Consider the following 18,584-nt stretch of genomic DNA (forward strand, 5'->3'; position numbering starts at 1 on the left):
AGATGAAAAGGCCTTGCTAGCTTTGAAGATGAAGGAAGGGCCCACGAACCAAGAAATGCAGGCAGCCTCTAGAATCTGGAAAAGGCAAGGGAATGGATTCTCCCCCAGAGCCTGCAGAAAGGAACACAGCGCTGATGACCCCTTGATTTTAGGTTCATGAGATCCATTTTGGATTTCTGACCTCTGGGATTGTGAGATATAGTAAATTTGTGTTGCTTTAAGCCACTAGATTTATGGTACAGGCACACCTTGGAGACATTGTGTGTTTTGTTCCAGACCGCTGCAATAAAGCGAATATTGCAATAAAGTGAATATCACAAAAAAGCAAGTCACACAAATTTTTTGCTTTCCCAGTGCCTATAAAAGGTATGTTTACACTATACTGTATTCTAAGTGTGCAACAGCATTATGTACAAAAAAATGTACATACCTTAATTTTAAAATACTTTATTGCTAAAAAATGCTAACCATCACCTGAGCCTTCAGCGAGTTGTAATCTTTTTGCTGGTAGGGGGTCTTGCCTTGATGTTGATGGCTGCTGACTGATCAGGTTGGTGGTTGCTGAAGGTTGGGGTGGCTGTGACAATTTCTTAAAATAAGACAATGAAACTTGCGGCATCGATTGACTCTTCCTCTCACAAACGATTTCTCTGCAGCGTGAAATGCTGTTTGATAGCATTTTACCCACAGTAGAACTTCTTTCAATACTCTCAAACCCTGCTGCTGTTTTATCAACTGAGTTTATCCTTTGTTGTTATTTCAACAATCTTTACAGCATCTTCACCAGGAGTAGATTCCATTTCAAGAAACCACTTTCTTTGCTCATCCATAACAAGCAACTCCTCATTCATTAAAGTTTTGTCATGAGATTGCAGCAATTCAGTCCCTCCCATCAGGCCCCACTTCTAATTCTAGTTCTCTTGCTGTTTCCACATCTGCAGTTACTTCCGCGACTGAAGTCTTGAACCCCTCCAAGTCATCCATGAGAGCTGGAGTCAACTTCTTCCAAACTCCTGTTAATGTTGATATTTTGACCTCTTCCCAGGAATCAAGAATGTTCGTTCTTTTTTTTAATAAATTTATTTATTTATCTATTTATTTATTTATGGCTGCATTGGGTCTTTGTTGCTGCGCGTGGGCTTTCTCTAGTTGCAGCAAGTGGGGGCTACTCTTTGTTGTGGTGCACGAGCTTCTCATTGAGGTGGCTTCTCTTTCTGCGGAGCACAGGCTCTAGGCACATGGGCTTCAGTAGTTGTGGCTCGCGGGCTCTAGAGCACAGGCTCAGTAGTTGTGGCGCACGGGCTTAGTTGCTCCGCGGCATGTGAGATCTTCCCGGACCAGGGCTCAAACCCATATCCCCTGCATTGGCAGGCAGATTCTGAACCACTGCGCCACCAGGGAAGTCCAAGAATGTTCTTAATGGCATCTAGAATGGTGAATCCTTTTGAGAAGGTTTTCAATTGAATTGGCCCAGATCCATCAGAGGCATCACTACTTGTGGCAGCTATAACCTTAGGAACTGTGGTTCTTAAATAATAAGACTTTAAAGTCAAAATTATTCCCCGAATCATGGGCTACAGAATGAATGTCACGTTAGCAAGCATGAAAACAATCTTGTTGTAGATCTCCATCAGAGCTCACAGGTGACCAGGTGCGTTGTCAATGAGCAGTCATATTTTGAAAGGAAACTCTTTTTCTGAGCAGTAGGTCTCAACAGTGTGTTTAAATTAGTCAGTTAACCATGTTGTCAACAGATGTGCTGTCATCCACATTAGAGCACAGGCAGAGTAGATTTAGCATACTTCTTAAGGACCCTAGGATTTTGGGAATGCTAAATGAGCATTGACTTCAGCTTAAAGTAACCAGCTGCGTTAGCCCCTAGCAAGAGAGTCAGCCTGTCCTTTAAAGTTTTGAAGCCAGGCATTGACTTCTCTCTAACTATGAAAGTCCTAGATGGCATTTCTTTCCAATATTAGGCTGCTTCATCTATATTGAAAATCTGTTGTTTAATGTAGCCATCTTCCTTAAATGTCTTAGCAAGATCTTCTGGGTAACTTGCTGCAGCTTCTATATCAGCACTTGCTGTTTCACCTTCTATGTTATGGAGATGACTTCTTTCCTTAAACCTCACGAACCAACCTCTGCTAGCTTCAAACTATTCTTCTGCAGCTTCCTCACCTCTTTCAGTCTTCATAGAGTTGAAGAGAGTTAGGGCCTTTGACTTAAAGGAATGTTGTGGCTGGTTTAGTCTTCTATCTAGACCACTAAAACTTTCTCCATATCAGCAATAAGGCTGTTTTGCATTCTTATCATTCGTGTGTTCACTGGAGTAGTACCTCTAATTTCTTTCAAGGACTTTTCCTTTGCAGTCACAACATGGCTAACTGGTACAAGATGCTTAACTTTTGGCCTATCCCAGCTTTCGACATGCCTTCCTCAGTAAGCTTAATCATTTCTAGCTTTTGACTTAAAGTGAGAAATGTGTAACTCCTCCTTTCACTTGAACACATAGAGGCCACTGTAGGGTTATTAATTGGCCTGATTTCGATATTGCTGCATGGCCTGAAGAGAGGGAGAGAGATGGGGCAATGGCTGCTTGGTAGAGCAGTCAGAGCACATGCAACATTTATCTATTAAGTTTGCCATCCTATATGGGCACAGTTTGTCGTACCCCAAACAAATTGCAATAGTAACATGAAAGATCACTGACCACAGATAACCACAACAAATATAGTAATAATGAGTGACTTCCCTGGTGGTCCAGTGGTTAAGACTCCACACTTCCACTGTTGGGGGCACAGGTTTGATCCCTCATCGGGGAACTAAGACCCCACATGCCACGCTGTACAGCCAAAAAAAAAAGAAAAAGAAAAATTTGAAATACTGCAAGAATTACCAAAACTTGACACAAAGACATGAAGTGAGCAACTGATGTTGGAAAAACGATCCTGATACAGATTCTGAATAGCCAAAGCAATATTGAGAAAGAAGAACAGTCCTGAAGTTATCATGTGCCCTGACTTGAGACTATACCCTAAAGCAATAATAATCAAAACAATAATCAAAACAGTATGGTGCTGGCACAAAAACAGACACGTAGATCAATGGAACAAAATAGAGACCCCAGAAATAAAACCACACAATATGGTCAATTAATCTATGACAAAGGAGGCAAGAATATGCAATGGAGAAAAGACAGTCTCTTCAATAAGTGGTGCTGGGGAAACTGGACAGCTACATGTAAAAGAATGAACTTAGAACATTCTATAACACCATATACAAAAATAAACTCAAAGTGGATTAAAGACCTAAATGTAAGACCTAAAACCATAAAACTCCCAGAAGAAAACATAGGCAAATCACTCTTTGCTATATATCATAGCAATATTGTTTTTGGATCTCTCTCCTAAGGCTCCCTAGGGGGAGCCCAGTAAAAGTGTACTGAATGAAAACAACAGAGGAAGGAGTGAAGAAATATCTGGGAAGCACACCAAGGATAGACAGGTCCCCACAGTTTTCATTCATTCATCCTTTCAGTCAACAAACCAAGGAAAATTTCCTGAGCTCCTGGGGTCATAGGGAAGAGGTAGACCTGTCTCTTGCCCTCAAGGACCCCAGGTAGAGGAGAGACAGACATGTTTTCCATATGAGTGACTACTTTTGTCTGGTCACAGAATTTTAAAATATAATAGCTTTATAGTAAATGATATATATGGCAGGTGAAGTCCTTCCAGGGGAGTGAACAAAACATGGTTGAAAATATAATTTGGAGTCCCAGGTTCCTCATCAATAAGGTAGAGGTTGAGTTGCAGTAGTGCTAGAGTATATCCGGCTCTGATAATCCAGACCTTTGTGACTGACTGACTAGGGAGCACTTTGTTGTCCTATCAACCCCCCTCTTTACTACTCAGCAAGCTCAGAAGCCTGTAGGCTGCCCCAGGAGCCAGTTGCATCAGCTGGAAGAGGGCTGGGTCTTCCCAGAACGGGGGGAGGGGTATGATAGGGAGGAAGACCAGAGTGGAGGCTGGTCAGGAAGACCTGCCAGCTTCCTGGGTTGACGCCAGTCAGCCACTCACAAGGAGCCTTTGTAACAGTGGAGTTTGCAGTGGATTCCCCAAGCAGAGATACTTCTATTTCCAAAGGACAGGAAAGGCCTGGGCCTCTTAGGGTAACCTGAGGACTCCAGGGCCCTGATGCTCCCTCAAATAGCTCTTTCTTAGCTGGTCATTTGACTCTTTTAATTTTTTTTTATTTGTTTTTTAATTTTTGGCTGTATTGGGTCTTCGTTGCTGCGCGCGGGCTTTCTCTAGTTGTGGTGAGTGGGGGCTACTCTTTGTTGCGGTGCGCGGGCTTCTCACTGTTGTGGCTTCTCTTCTTGCGGAACACGGGCTCTAGGCGTGAGGGCTTCAGTAGTTGTGGCTCGCGGGCTCTAGAGCTCAGGCTCAGTAGTTGTGGAGCACGGGCTTAGTTGCTCTGTGGCATGTGAGATCTTCCCAGACCAGGGCTCGAACCCTTGTTCCCTGCATCGGCAGACGTATTCTTTTTTTTTTGAGGTACTTGGGCCTCTCACCGTTGTGGCCCCTCCCGTTGCGGAGCACAGGCTCCGGACGCGCAGGCTCAGCGGCCATGGCTCACGGGCCCAGCCGCTCCGCGGGACGTGGGATCCTCCCGGACCCGCAAGAACCTGCGTCCCCTGCATCGGCAGGCGGACTCTCAACCACTGCGCCACTAGGAAAGCCCCAGATCATTTGACTCTTGATGCCTCAGAATCCTCCATTCAGAGGATTGTAGTTTTTTAGTTTGAAAGAGCCTCTATTGAGTTCAACTCCTCGATTTACCCGGTTGGAAACTGAGGCCTAAAGAGGTAAGATGACTTGCTTAAGGTTCCCTAGAGAGTTAGTTGTGCCTTTAAGGAGAATATTTTATGATTGGTAGCACTGGCTGTTCCCTCTGCCTGCAAGACAGAGCTTCCAGAAGCTGAGAACATTTACATCTCAAATGTTTCTTTTTTCCCTGGGGCAATTACCATGCTTGGAGTGAATTCCTGACCCGCTGGTCAGAGGCATCCCCTGAGGATCTTGTTGAAATAGAGATTCAGGAGGCCCTGGGCAGGGCCTGAGAATCTGCATTTCTGATGAGCTCTCTGGTTATTGGATGCTTCTGGTCTGTAGACGACACTTGTAGTAACAAGGCTCTAGCTTATTAATTTACTTTTTCTTCCTAGTACATGTCATGATGTGATATTATCATATTTATCTGTGCATGTGTTCATCATAGCTTTCTTCTCACTAAACTGTCTGAGTGGGGCACCTTGACCCCCTCGTGCCCTGTAACATCCCCAGGCCCAGCACAGCACAGACACACTGCAGGCTCTCAGTACATGAAGTCCCCCCAGTGACAGAGGGAGTCTGGTTCTGGAGAGCAGGGACTTTGTCCAGTTTTCTCTTGACTCCTCATGGCACAGCAGGGGGTCAAAGTACACAGCAGGGGCTCAGTGACTCTTGACCCCCTATGTTCTCCAGTAGGTCAGGACTCGAGTGACAAACAGCCTGAGGTCCATGGGCATCAGGTGACATGAGTGTGTGTATATAAATCATTTTTAAAACTAGAAAACTTGTCACAACCTAGGTCTGAGTCCATTCTGTAGCTGCCTGGGCTCAAGCTCAGCCAGGGTTACTTGGAGTCTGGCTTTCCCAGGGCACTTGATCAGCTTACCCCTGGCACCACGGTCACATGGTGTTCCTGGCCTGGCCCTTGGGGGCCTTGACCCCAGTCCATCTGGGACCAGTTCAGTTTTTCCAACTTGAGGCATTCAGATACCCTGAGGGTGAGGTCACAGGCAGCTCCGCAGAGGCCATTCCAGTAAAGTACCTCACTGGGTGTCAGTTTCCCCACCTGAGGGTGGGAGGGAAGTCTGGGGAACCTGAATGGTGCTTGAAGTCTAGCCCAGCTTCTGCTACTTCGCTCTTATCCATTGCTACTTCCACCTGCAGTGGCCCAGCTGGACAAGATAACCTCCCAACCCTGAGACGTGGCAACTTGAGAGCAGGGACACCTGAGTTCAGTGGGCCCTTCTGAACCAAGGGCCACGTCTCCTGCCTCACTGCACCCCCTGAGAAGACCTCACGTCCTTGTCCTTTCTTTCCTGCCTGCCTCCTCTCCCCACTCCTAGAACTTGTCTGAGCGCAGCCTGTGCCCTTAGATCCCTGATAACTGGAGCCAGCTGGCAGCTGCTGAGTCAGCAACATTTTATCTTTCATACGCCAGGTGGGCCTGGAGGCAGTCTCAGCCTGTAGCCTGCTGGCTGCATGACCCTGGCCACACAGACCTTCCTGTCCCTCCTTCGCAGGGCTACTCCGTCTGTTCTGCACTTGTTTACTCACGTCGCTCATTCATTCCCCCAATTACCAATTGGCACACTCACTCACACGTACAGCGCCCCCTCAATCCCTGGGGCCGGGGCCAGGGCCAGGAGCATTTCTGGAAAGGACTGGCCTGAGATGGGATTACGATGCACACACAGAAGCAGACTGACACAGCAGGACACAGGGGCCCTGTGCTCAGCTGGAGTCCCCCAAAGTCTGAGCTGAGGAGGACTTAACAAAGATCAGCCCCCTTGTTGGATAAATTCTATCTATTCAAAGGTAAAGATAGGCCCAGGAGGCTGCTGATGGGGCACTCCTGACCTGCCCACCACGCCGGGTCAGCTCTCCCAGCCCTGTCTGCAAGCAGGACATCATGTTTTCCAGTTCTGAGTCAGTGACTCTGGAGCTGGGTTAAAAATGAGAGAAGTAGAGCAGGATAATAATATCCTTAGTGACCCAAACATGGATTCAGAAGGAGTTATACAACTAGGGCTGGAAAGGCCTTCCCTCAGAGATTTCCAAACCCTTCACTTTATACTCGTGGATGCTGGAGCCCTGGAAGCCTGGTCACAGGTGGACCTGGAAGCAGCCCCAGAACCTAAACCACAATGTCCAGCCTACTGGTCTCTGGCTAAACCCACTGCCCAGCCATCCTGGGTGTTTAAATACACAGGAAGTCCCATTTTCCTGAGGAGAAAACATTTTAAGAACGTTTTCCCTTCCCTGGCAGTCCAGTGGTTGGGACTCCATGTGCATGTGGAGTTTGAACCAAGTTTGCGCCAAGGGCGCAGGTTCAATCCCTGGATGGGGAACTAAGATCCCGCAAGGTGCACAGCGTGGTGTTTTCCCTAGTAAAAGTCAAAAACAAACAAACAAAAAATGTTTTAGGGCTGGAAATGAATTAATCAAATGTTTACTTAAGTAATCTATTAAAATTAAATGTTTTCACTTAATCTATTATTTTAGAAAACCTGCTCTTTTCCACTCATAGTTTAGGATACAATTTTATGAAAATTCTTCTCCCAGCTGACTGGTGGGGAGGTAATATTGGGCTAATGCACCTTGCTAACAGTTTGTCTGCAGTAACATATTGAGGAAAGCACCATGCATGATGAAGACTGTCAGGACAGAGTATGGCACACCTCTCCTTCTGGAATTCTAGAAAAGAGCTTCACCTTAGAGTCAGGCCCATGAGCTGGCTTTGAGCACCTGCTATGCCTTGGCCATGTGTGGCTGCAGCCACCTGGGGTCCCTTGCCAAAGTGTCAAAGTCCTCACTACTTCCTCCTGCCAAGTCAGGGACCCTATTTTTCAAGGTGACTGGACATTATAACCAAAGACCCTAGAGTGTATCAAAAAGTGAATCTAACGGTCATCATTCAGCCAGCATCTACTGAGTATTTGCAGTCCTGGGAGCCAGGACAGGTACAAAAGGAACTGAACTGTGTGTAGCAAGTCCTAGAATGGAAGAATAAAGGAGGAATTGGGAGCATAGCATAGGAAAGGGGAGTGGCCAGGAAGCAGTGCGTGTTTATTGAGGTCTTGCAATATTCCAGATATTTCACAAACACCATCTCTAATCCTCATAACTACTGGTGGGTAGGATTTAGCACTTGTTCCAACTCCTGTGTGTGTTTTAAGGTTAATTTCTTGACCTTCCTAGGCTTCAGTTTCCTCCTCTGTGAACGAGGACCATCTATCTACCCCATAGGATTATTGGAAGGATTGAGTTCTGCTCTAAGCACTTTGCGTATATTAACTTAGTTTAGAATAGCAAGCCCTCAATCGATGTTTGCTCTTATCATTATTACAACATAGGAGGAAGGTGAAGCTCAGGAAGGAGCAGGACTAGCCCAGGGCCACACAGCCAGAGGGAAGAGCTGGCCATGTTCTCTGTTCCACTCTGCGACCTGCAGTACAGAAAGGGTTAAAAGGGGAAGCTTTGCCCTCACAGCAGGTCCATGGCTGGACTTCGCTGCCCTCTGTACCTTGGAGAGGCAAGGCCAGCTGTCCAATGCAGGATGACCCCAGGTCACCTGCAGCTGTGTGCCTGGCCAGCCCATGAAGGGGACTTGGAGAGAGGGAAAACTGTCACTTTCTTCTGAGGTCTGGGGAGCTGGGCTGAGTCTCCTCCTGTCATGTCTGAGACCTTGGGCAAGTACCTCCCCTTGCCTGCATCTCCGTGTCCTCATCTGAAAAGGGCGACACTAATGTTTTTTTGCCTCATAGGGCTGTTGTGCGACTGAGCAAGTTAAAGCTGGGAGATGGGTTTTCACACTACCCTGTTGTGCTAATATAAGCAGAGTTAAGGCCCATGACTTTAGGGTGGGGTGAGTATTTCCATGTAATGGGGAGGGGCCATGAGGAGTTAGAATCCAGTTCAACATAAAGGTGAACTTTCTCATAGCTCTGGCCATAGGAGAGGAAGGAAGTGGTCCGGCGGATGATCATCTGTCAGGAGGGTGCAGAAGGGGCTTCTGCTCTGGAGTGGGAGTGAGGGTGGCCTAGGTGAGAGAAGATCCCCTCTGATGCTCTCCTCCTCTCTCCGCCAGGTACCTAGTAAATCTTTTCCCTCAAGGTGGTGCTACAAACAGGTAACTGAACTAGAACTCGGAAGGTCTTGTTCACTTGACTCTGCTACTAACTTGTGCAACTATGAGCCTCTCATTGGGCCTCGTTTTCCTAGTTATTAATAAATATAGCAAACGCAGTTTCTCAACTGTGATAATGTGGCAATGCAAGGGATTATTATCTTCCAAGACTGTTGGTCGGAAGACTAGGTCAATGGTAAAGAGGAAGCATTATAACTCATGGAATTACTGACTAGAGTTGAGTGGGGACCTCAGCATTCATCTAGCATCTGCACAGATAATATATCTGGGGGCTATGCTTTGTCTCCTAACACCTCAAACTTACAGATAAGGATATGGATCCTGTTACCTTATATAACTTCTCTTTTTTTAAAAAAAAATAAATTTAATTTACTTTTTTATACAGCAGGTTCTTATTAGTTATCTACTTTATACATATTGGTGTATATATGTCAATCCCAATCTCCCAATTCATCCCACCCCCACCCCCACCCCCCTGCCACTTTCCCCCCTTGGTGTCCATATGTTTGTTCTCTACATCTGTGTCTCTATTTCTGCCCTGCAAACCGGTTCATCTGTACCATTTTTCTAGGTTCCACATAGATACGTTTGTGCCCCGGTCCGGGAAGATTCCACATGCTGCGGAGCGGCTGGGGCCGTGAGCCATGGCCGCTGAGCCTGCGTGTCCAGAGCCTGTGCTCCCCAACGGGAGAGGCCGCAACAGTGAGAGGCCCGCGTACCGCAAAAAAAAAAAAAAAGAAACCAGCTCTGAGTGGTTCACACTCTTACACCTGCTGAGCACAGGTGAACTATATTTATTGCAGTAGCAATAAAAAATACCTTGTATTTGTACATATCTTTATTAACCTCTAAAGTACTTTCTCAGACACAATTTCATTTTTAACAAGTAGGACTCAGAAGAAGCGAGATGGAACCATCTGATTTGCCCATCTGCTTATATTCAGACTGCCACCTAATTTGAAATCACATATAAACAAACACTTTTATTAATCTCCAAAACCTAATCTGATTATAAAATCTGACCTTGGAAACAAAAACTTTTTGGACAAGCATTTGGACTTGATAAGCCATAAAGAGTAACCTCATTCTAGTCAGGTGGGATCTCTTACTTCTAATTGCACCAAGCTCCACTGTGGACAGAATTAGCTACTGAGCCCACTTTCTCCAGGATGACCCATCTAAGAGCTGAGACCCCTTTGCCGTGTCAGCTGTTCTCCTGGTCTTGAGTTTCCTCCTTCTCAACCACCCTCTATGTTGTTGCAGAGAGCTCAGTAATACAAACATGACCATGTTATTCCTATTTAAAATCATTTAGTGACTTTCCACTACCTACAGAATCAAGTCAAAATTATTCTGCACGACTCACAAAACCTTCCATAATCTGGCTTGCTTGGTCTCACTTGGCATTAGAACTGGAGCAGGCAAAACTCTTCTGTAAAGGGCCATATATTAAATATTTTAGGCTTTGCAGACCATTAGGTCTCTGTCACAACCACTCAACTCTGCTGCAGTAGCATGGAAGCAGCCATAAACAGATAAACAAATGAGCTTGGCTGTGTCCAGTAAAATTGTATTGGCAGTGAGCCAGATTTGGCCCACAGGCTATAGTTTGCCAACTCTGAACTAGAACCCCATTTTTAAATCTGCCAGATGGCTTCTTAAAACTAGGTAAATGGAAACTGACCATTCTCTAATGAACTATTTTTCTTATGACAAAAAGGAGTCAGAGTGCTTATGATGATCATTTTAATCACAAGGTGTTAATGTATAGATTAACATAAACTTCAGATGTCACAGAAACAGTTCCACAAAATTCAGAAAAAACCGGTATCAGTGAAACCGGAGCAAGCATTTTGGAGACTTCAACGCACTGGATGGAATTCTTCAAGAATTTTACCGTAAGTTTTCTTATCTATAAAAAGAAAGATCGCAGAAGATTTTTAAATTGTGTTTAAAAAATCATATTTCCTGAAGAAAAATTAACACTTAATATTCTTTTAAGAACTGCCTTATTTTCTAGTCCTCAACCATGGCTTGGCAATCACTGAGGCATTTTGTTCCACTGAATGAAGAATAACTTTGGAAGAATCTGTGGTGACATCCAGATGGTTATCTGGAGGGGCAAAGGGCTGCCAGGGGGATCCTAGCTGAAGGGGTAAAAGAAGGAATGAATAGGGAGGGGCCAGGAGCCGAGGCGTTCAAGCTCTCCATGACTGCACTGTCCGTGCAGAAGGCTCTTGGCACACCTGCCAGTAATCTGCTGCTCAGAGAGAATGAGCTCCCTCTACACTCACTGCCAGAGGGAGCTAGTGGAAATGTGGAGGCAAAGAGCCAGAGGTCTGGGACTGAGGACTAACCAATACTGGGTCTCCCTCTTAGAAATCAATATTCCCAAGATTCCTTTTTCAGATCTAACATCCAGCAGTTCTGAGTATTTCCCATCCCTGATACACCTACTATTCATGGCTTTGTATTAGTCTTTGAGCTCTTCATTGGCAAAAAAAAGTTGCCTTTCTGATCCACCATAAACATCACATATGTGACTGAAGGCTAGGGAAATGTTAGAGTAATACAATTTCAGAGCTAAATAGGACCCTACACATCATCATTCAGTCTGATGAAATTTAAATGCTTAATATTATACTTTTACATAAATAGGAAAATCTAAAAATCTATATATTTACAAAATTTCAAAAATTTCCTACACTCATTCATTCACATATGTACACATCTATATTGTGTATCTGTATAAAATCTGAACAAGAAAACAGCTGTATTACAGTTATATTCACAGCTGCACAAAGATAAGTAGAGTATGCTAAGGAAATTCCTGTCTATAGCTGGATGAAGGCTTCATTGAGATGATGTATCTTGAGCAGGAATTTGTTGGGTGCGCAGAGTGGAAATGGGGCAAGAGGAGGACTAAGGAGGTATAGCATGTACAAAGCGATATAGGGCAGGTTCAGGACAGCACTTCATGAGGCAGGAGATGAGGCAGGGCTCTATGTAGTTCAGGCCAGCCATTATTTATTAAGTGCCTACTATGTGTAGGCTCTGTGCTGGAGGCTGGAGAAACAAAGATGAAGCTACGGTCCAGTGAGGGACACAACACAGCCTGTGGGTGATAAGGGGTGGATAAGAGGTATGAGTTAAGTGTTTCTACCAGGTAATTAGCTCAGCCTGGGAAAACAAGCCATCCTAGGGAGTCTTGATTTTATCCAAAAGGTAATGGATAGCTGTTTTAAGCACATCCATATTTATCCACACAGATGTGATTTTTGGTAAGACTAAAGGCAGAGGCAAGCTGGAGGCAAGTGCAAGAGCCACACAAGAGATTACCAGGGCCTGAACCAGGGTAGTGGCAAGGGTAGAGAGGAGAGTTCAGAGCTGAGAATTATTTAGGGATTAGAACGGTTAGACTTGATGACTAATGGGAAGTCAAAGACACAGACGTGAAGATGATTCCCAGGCTTCTGGCAGGAGAGCCTAGGTGGACAGTGTGCCATTCACTGAAGCAGGACACAGAAGAACAGGAGGTCTGGGCAAGCAGAGGGGACATGAGTTGTCTGCTGTCTGAGGGACACAGAGGTACTCAGCCAGAAACTGGATATATGAATTCAAGAGAATTCTGGTGGAAGTCAACAGAATACAGAAGGCACTGAAGCCATAGGCATAAATAAGATTAACCAGGGAAAATGATACAGAATAAGAAAGAAGTTTTCTACAATTAACTTGAAATACCTTTTTCAGGAAAATCCTCTGGATGTGACTTTACATATGCAAACATATCATGGTCCCTCAGAGCACACGTACAGTCTTGACGTTTTAAAAGATAATATCCGACAAAAATAAAGGAAGTAACATATAGAAGCTGGCGATGCAAACCTGAAATTGAAACAAATCCCAAAGAAAGCAAAAATCAGTCACGTGTATTAAAAATCACATTTTTCATGTTTCAGATATATAATTTATTTCTTTCAACATTCTTTTAAGAAAAAAGGCTTTTGTACATGGGTATTCTTTGGGACATCTTCCTAAGGATATCTGGCAACTATGAAAAGCAACATTAAGTATACAAATGTAACTATCAACAGAACCCAAGATTTTTAAAATTCAGGTTTTATAAGTTTCTTCAAGGAAAAAGGTGGATAAGTACAAAAACTTGAATGGCAGACTGAAACAGAAAAAAAAGTTTTTCTTTTTCAATAAGTTAACTTTAGACCTACACTAGCTTGTATTCCAGGACATGTTCAGAAGATGACGAGTAGAGGTAAAGTCCTCTACAGATGGTCTAAAAGCAATCTGGTTTGTCTCCATATACCAATTTATTTTTGCATACCTAGTGGTTACTAAAACAGTACACTGTACAACAAATATATCTCAATTCTCTTTTGTACCTTCTAAATTTTGTAATTTTGCATATTCAAAAACTATGTTTAAAAAATCATCCTACTGGGACTTCCCTGGCGGTCCAGTGGTTAAGACTCTACGCATCCACTGCAGGGGGTATGGGTTCGATCCCTGGTTGGGGAACTAAGATCCCGCATGCCACGCGGAGCAGCAAATAAATAAATAATAAATAAATAAATAAAATCATCCTACTAAAAAAATCATCCTATTATAATAAGACTGGAGAGGATCACATGATCTAGGAAAGCCAAAATTTTAAATGTGAAGGGGAGATGCAAAGGTATAAACTTTATATACAAAAATATTTTTTTGCAAAAGGCTAAGGGCAGGTTTTCTAGCTATGCCTCAGAATTCTATTCCCAGCCCTCTTCTTATCCCATAGATGTTCCTTTGGAGAACTTTTTATCCCTATAGTTTTATCTATTATCATCTATAAGTAACGTCCAACTCAGGCACCCATGCTGAACAACAAATATAGCCAAATCTTTGACAGATACATTTACCTGAATACCCCCAAACAAACTCAGTTCCTTCCTATTCATACCTCTTTTTCTTATTTCAGAGAATAAGACCATTTACCCAGGAATCCATGTCCTGGGTAATAAACACAGTAATTATCTTTTTTTTCTACCCTCTTCCCCTACATCCAGTCACTGTCAATTCTACCTTATAAATATTTCCTTTCCTCACTTCAGGGAACTTGTGCTCATTTACACTAACTGGTCTCCCTTTCACCTCATTTTCTACTCCACACTGATCCCCGCTTTTACCCTGTCATTAGAGGAATTTCTACTAAAACACAAACTAGTCTGTCAGTCCCTTCTTCAATTATGGTCAACAGGACCCTAAACTCGTGCATATGATCTCCCAGGCCTTTCATGAGCTGCCTCTTCCACCTTCATCTTCTGACACTCCCTGATATGCACATTGTGCCCAGCAATACTGAACTACTTTTAATTCCTCACATAAACTAGGCTCCTTCATGCTTCTATATACCATGCACTGATTACTTCTCTGTCCAGCAACTTCCTGAGCCTTCAAGATTCAACTCAGACATCACTTCTGCTAAGAAACCTTCCTATAACTTTCCTAGAGTTAAAAGGATGAACTCATCTCTATTAATATGTAAGTTGCTATAGTAATTATTTCTCTCTCTACTACCAGGCAAAGTCAATGTTTGATTCATCTTTGTATACCAGCACACAGACAGCACTTAATAAATATATAATAAATGGATGAATGGCCTTGGGCAAATCAATTTACTACCTCTAAAACAAAGATAATACCTAACCTATCTTTTTCACAGTAGTTATTATAGTGTTTTGGAAAAATTATAAAACAATAAAAATACAAAGTATCACTATGACCTGGGACTGGACAGGGACCAGACTCTTCTGCATTCTCCCTTAGCCCAAAGAGCCACTGCTTCCCCTAATGGGCCACCTGTAATACAGCAAACCAAAATGTGCTGGGTTCTCCCGTGTGCCGCTGGACTACACAGATACAAAGACTCAGACTCTCTGTGCTTACTCATATCCCTCACAGAAGATTTAGATGATATCAGTGTCCTAGCCCTAAAGGCATGGCTTGGCCTCTTCTCAAGTCCTCATTTCCCTAGCCTCTTCTCTTTCAGCAGTGGTCTCCCTTTCACCACATACACAACCCTCCCACAATTATTTTCCCCTTCTTTCCTTTACTCAGTGAACCTAAACTTGAAAGCCATGGTGCTCTTTGCAGAATGCCATAAACTACTGATATATTAAACTAGAAATCAATAAACATTTAATTTTGTGGATTACACTTAGATACCAACTAACTCTAAATTTAGGGCAGGTAAGTGGTAACCAGAAACAAGGGTTTAAAAACAGGTGATGGGAGAAAAGCTTAAGAAAAAATTGTATTTAATATTTTCTGCTAACTTGAAAAAGATCTGCACAACTTGATTTCCTTGACAGAATATTCCAACTACCTACAGAATGCCAGGTACTCTCCATGGCCATAGTTGGAAAATCCACCATATATTTCTCTTCCCCACTCCTCCTATGTGCATGAAGTTGTACCACAATTCATCTTTTTAATAGATATGCCCATCTGGTTTGTAAATCTTTGGATGGTTGGGACAATGTTTTATATTTCCTTGTAATCTACACATTCATTCAATAAATACTCATTGAACATTACTACATGCCAGACATTGAACTAGATAAACACAGTATGCATTCAATAAATGCTGCTGAGGAAAACTATTTCAATAAAGTCCTCAAGACCTGAATTTTCCAAAGCAACTAAGGGGAAACCCAGGGAACTCAGGAACTCTGACCCCTAGGCCTGGGCTAAGTGCTTTACATCCATTATCTCACGTAGTTCTCACAGCCACACAGAGAGGTAGACACCATCCCTATTTCATAGATGAGGAAACTAAAGCTCACAGAGATAAGTAACTTCTCCAGAATCAAATGGCTAGTAGGGAGGAGGTGGTGTCAAATCCAAAAGCTTGTGCTCTTAACTACTGTGCTCTTCTGTCTCCCAGAAAAGGCACAAAACATTCTTTGACAACAATGAGGTGAGATTAAGTGATGCATACTTCAAATCTCAGCCAAGCGTTTCTTCCTCTGGAACAGGATCCCTCTGATCTGAACCTCCTTTATGCTCCCAAAGCACCCTCTGCTCACCCACCTCTATCAAAATACCTGTCTGCCACACCTAGACCCAGATCTGTTTGTCTCCCTGACACAATTAGGAGTTCCTCAAGGGCAGGTCAGTATTCCTCCCCCCATACACCCAATGTCTAACACTGCCTGGCACAGAGAAAGAGCTCAGTTAAGGTTGAACAAATATATGGTAAACTGTTTGCATAACAAGAGCTAAGGAAAGGGAAACCTGTTAGGCACCTTCCGTGTGCCAGGCATCTGCCTATAGAATCTCACTTAATTCTCAAAAAAAAATATGCAAAGATGAATTATTCTCACTTTATAGATGAGGAAACTTGAGCTCTGACCAAGTAACTTGCCCAAGGTGACATGGCTGGGAAGCAGCAGAGCAAGGCCATTTAATTCCAAAATGGAGCTCCTTCCATTACACCAAGTGACAGGCGTGGGCAAGTGTGGAGTGGTGATAAGAAGGGAGAACACCCCATAGTTCCTAGTGGCAGAAATGGACAAACGATCACTCCTTTCTGTGGAGTGGGGGCATGTCCAAAGCACACAGGATCTCAAGTCTATTTGAGCACTAGAAATGCCAAAATTTGGTGGGTTGGGAGTCAACCTCCAGGCATACATACACTTGGAAGAAGGCAAAAGAGGCACAAGTGAGGTGATTCCTGCTTGCCTGGACCATTGTATTAGCCTTCTTCCTAGCTGGGCTCCCTGGCTCCAATCAGTTTCTAACAAAGTTGACCTTTTAAAACACAGGTCCAATCACTGAACTTCCTCTGATAGCTTTCAAAAGCATGTAAGGTTCCCGTCTGCCTAGAGAATAAATTGCCACCATCCACCTAAATCTTTGTTGCCTTATCGCCCTTCTCGGCACTCACTCATCAACTGCCCCCGATTCAGGTGCTCTTGCCCCCCATTCACTCCCACTAGCCTCCCACGGGCCTGGAAGGCTCTCTCCAAGTATCCGTCTGACATATCAAAGCTAAATTCAAACACACCTTTTACAAAGTTTCCCTCTCTTCCCTTTGGAAAGCCATAGACTTTAGCACAGTTAACTGTGTCACTTACTATCACTGCTGGTCTCAGACAGGTGAACACTGATCTACTAGAAAATACAGCCCAGTGGTTTAGAGCCTCCTACTCAATGTGAAGTCCCCAGACCAGCAGCGTCTGGGAGATTGGGACCATCAGGCCTCTCTCCAGATCTAATGAACCACCACCTGCATTTTAACAAGATCCCCAAGTTATTAGTATGCACATTAAATCTGAGAAGTGCTGGTTCTGAACAGCACTCTCTTTAAACTCTTTAGTTTAAAAACAGACTGTGCTACTTAGGACCTTGGGCAAGCTGCTTTAATCTAAGGCTGTTTCCCCATTATGGATAATACCTCTCCCCCACCTCACCACCCAAGGTGTCTGAAGACTAAATGCTATAATGCACGCAGTGTCAGTAGTGCATTGCATCGACTGATCGCTCATTTTTGCACACCCCACAGTGCGAACTGAGAGGGGAGCAGGCAGTTCAGTCCGGGGTCCTTCACAGACTCACTGCGAGGTCGTGGGTTGCACTGCATCTCAGTTTCCTGAAATGACACTCTGGCCGGCCCGATTCTGAGAAGCTCACGGGGCGCGGATACCTGAGGGAGGCGAGGCGGGGCCTGTTAACGCGAAAAGGCCCGGAAAAGCGGAGGCACCTCAGGCAGCCTAAGGCAGAGCCGGCCCTCAGCCCTAGGGCCCCCTCTCCTCCCAGACCATCCCGCCCGCGCAGCCCTCACCGGCCGACGCCACCGGCCGCCGCCGGATCGCGTTATCAATCAGGCCGGAGCAGTAACCCAAGAAGCCGACGTAGAAGAGCCGCGGGTCGGTTAGCTTGGGCGGCGGCAGGCTCCGGGCCTCATTCGGCAGGAACTGTAAGGGCACTCGGCCCGGCCGGCCCTTCATCATGGTGAGGCCGTTCCCACTTGAGGCCTGGCCTCTGACCTCCAACTATAAAGAAAATCACCAAGCCTACGGCCGGGACCCAAGCCACGAGCTTTCACCTCCGAGCGCGGTGCTGAAGGGCATGGCGCGAGGCGGTGCGGCGCCCAAACACTTCCCCTTGCACGCTGCTGCCGGAAACGCGCACGCGAGGTTCCGGGCTACTAAGTGTCCGGCGTTGCTCGCTTGCTGGCCGGCGCTAACTCCACGGAAGGGATGTCAGGGCTTGGTAGCGGGGGTCGAGGAGTACGGGAAACGAGCCATACTGCGAGAAGACTAGGAGATATTGATTTTTTTTCGCCCAACTTCCCCCACCCACAATTGCCTCTCCTCTTCCCGCCCCAGAATGTTCTTTCAGCAAGAATTTATCTTTGTATCCAAAACCCACAAGTGGGCTTGATGGATAGTTTTAAGAAACGTAATTAATTGAAATAAAATAAAAGCTAGTTTTCATTTCCTGCGTTTCCTGTCATTCATTCGCACAGGCACACCCTCCACAAAGCCTAAAATTAAGGTGCAGCCAGCCATAAAGAATTTGGAGAATCCCAGGACTGGATCACTTAGCTA

General features: G+C 44.7%; 1 protein-coding gene and 1 long non-coding RNA gene across 2 annotated transcripts in view; one reads left to right on the forward strand and one right to left on the reverse strand.

The window, feature by feature from the left end:
- LOC149748750 (uncharacterized) overlaps positions 1–9,807 on the forward strand; it is a 44,132-nt gene extending 34,325 nt beyond the window's left edge. Inside the window, exon 2 of the long non-coding RNA XR_016393856.1 lies at positions 9,548–9,807. This is a non-coding gene — a long non-coding RNA (uncharacterized LOC149748750). The remainder of the gene's footprint in view (positions 1–9,547) is intronic.
- Positions 9,808–10,708: 901 nt separating this feature from the next.
- Positions 10,709–18,135, reverse strand: NDUFC2 (NADH:ubiquinone oxidoreductase subunit C2). The gene is made up of 3 exons (XM_022593910.2): positions 17,816–18,135; positions 12,718–12,861; positions 10,709–10,888 (listed from the first exon to the last, which is right to left on the reverse strand). The coding sequence occupies exons 1-3, from the start codon at positions 17,982–17,984 to the stop codon at positions 10,839–10,841; spliced, it is 363 nt and encodes a 120-aa protein (XP_022449618.1). The 5' UTR covers positions 17,985–18,135; the 3' UTR covers positions 10,709–10,838.
- Between the last annotated feature and the right edge of the window lie 449 nt (positions 18,136–18,584).

This window comes from Delphinapterus leucas, chromosome 7 (assembly GCF_059928025.1).
Source record: "Delphinapterus leucas isolate spDelLeu-1000000601 "Yukka" chromosome 7, BTC_Dleu_Yukka2, whole genome shotgun sequence".
Lineage (NCBI taxonomy): Eukaryota > Metazoa > Chordata > Mammalia > Artiodactyla > Monodontidae > Delphinapterus > Delphinapterus leucas.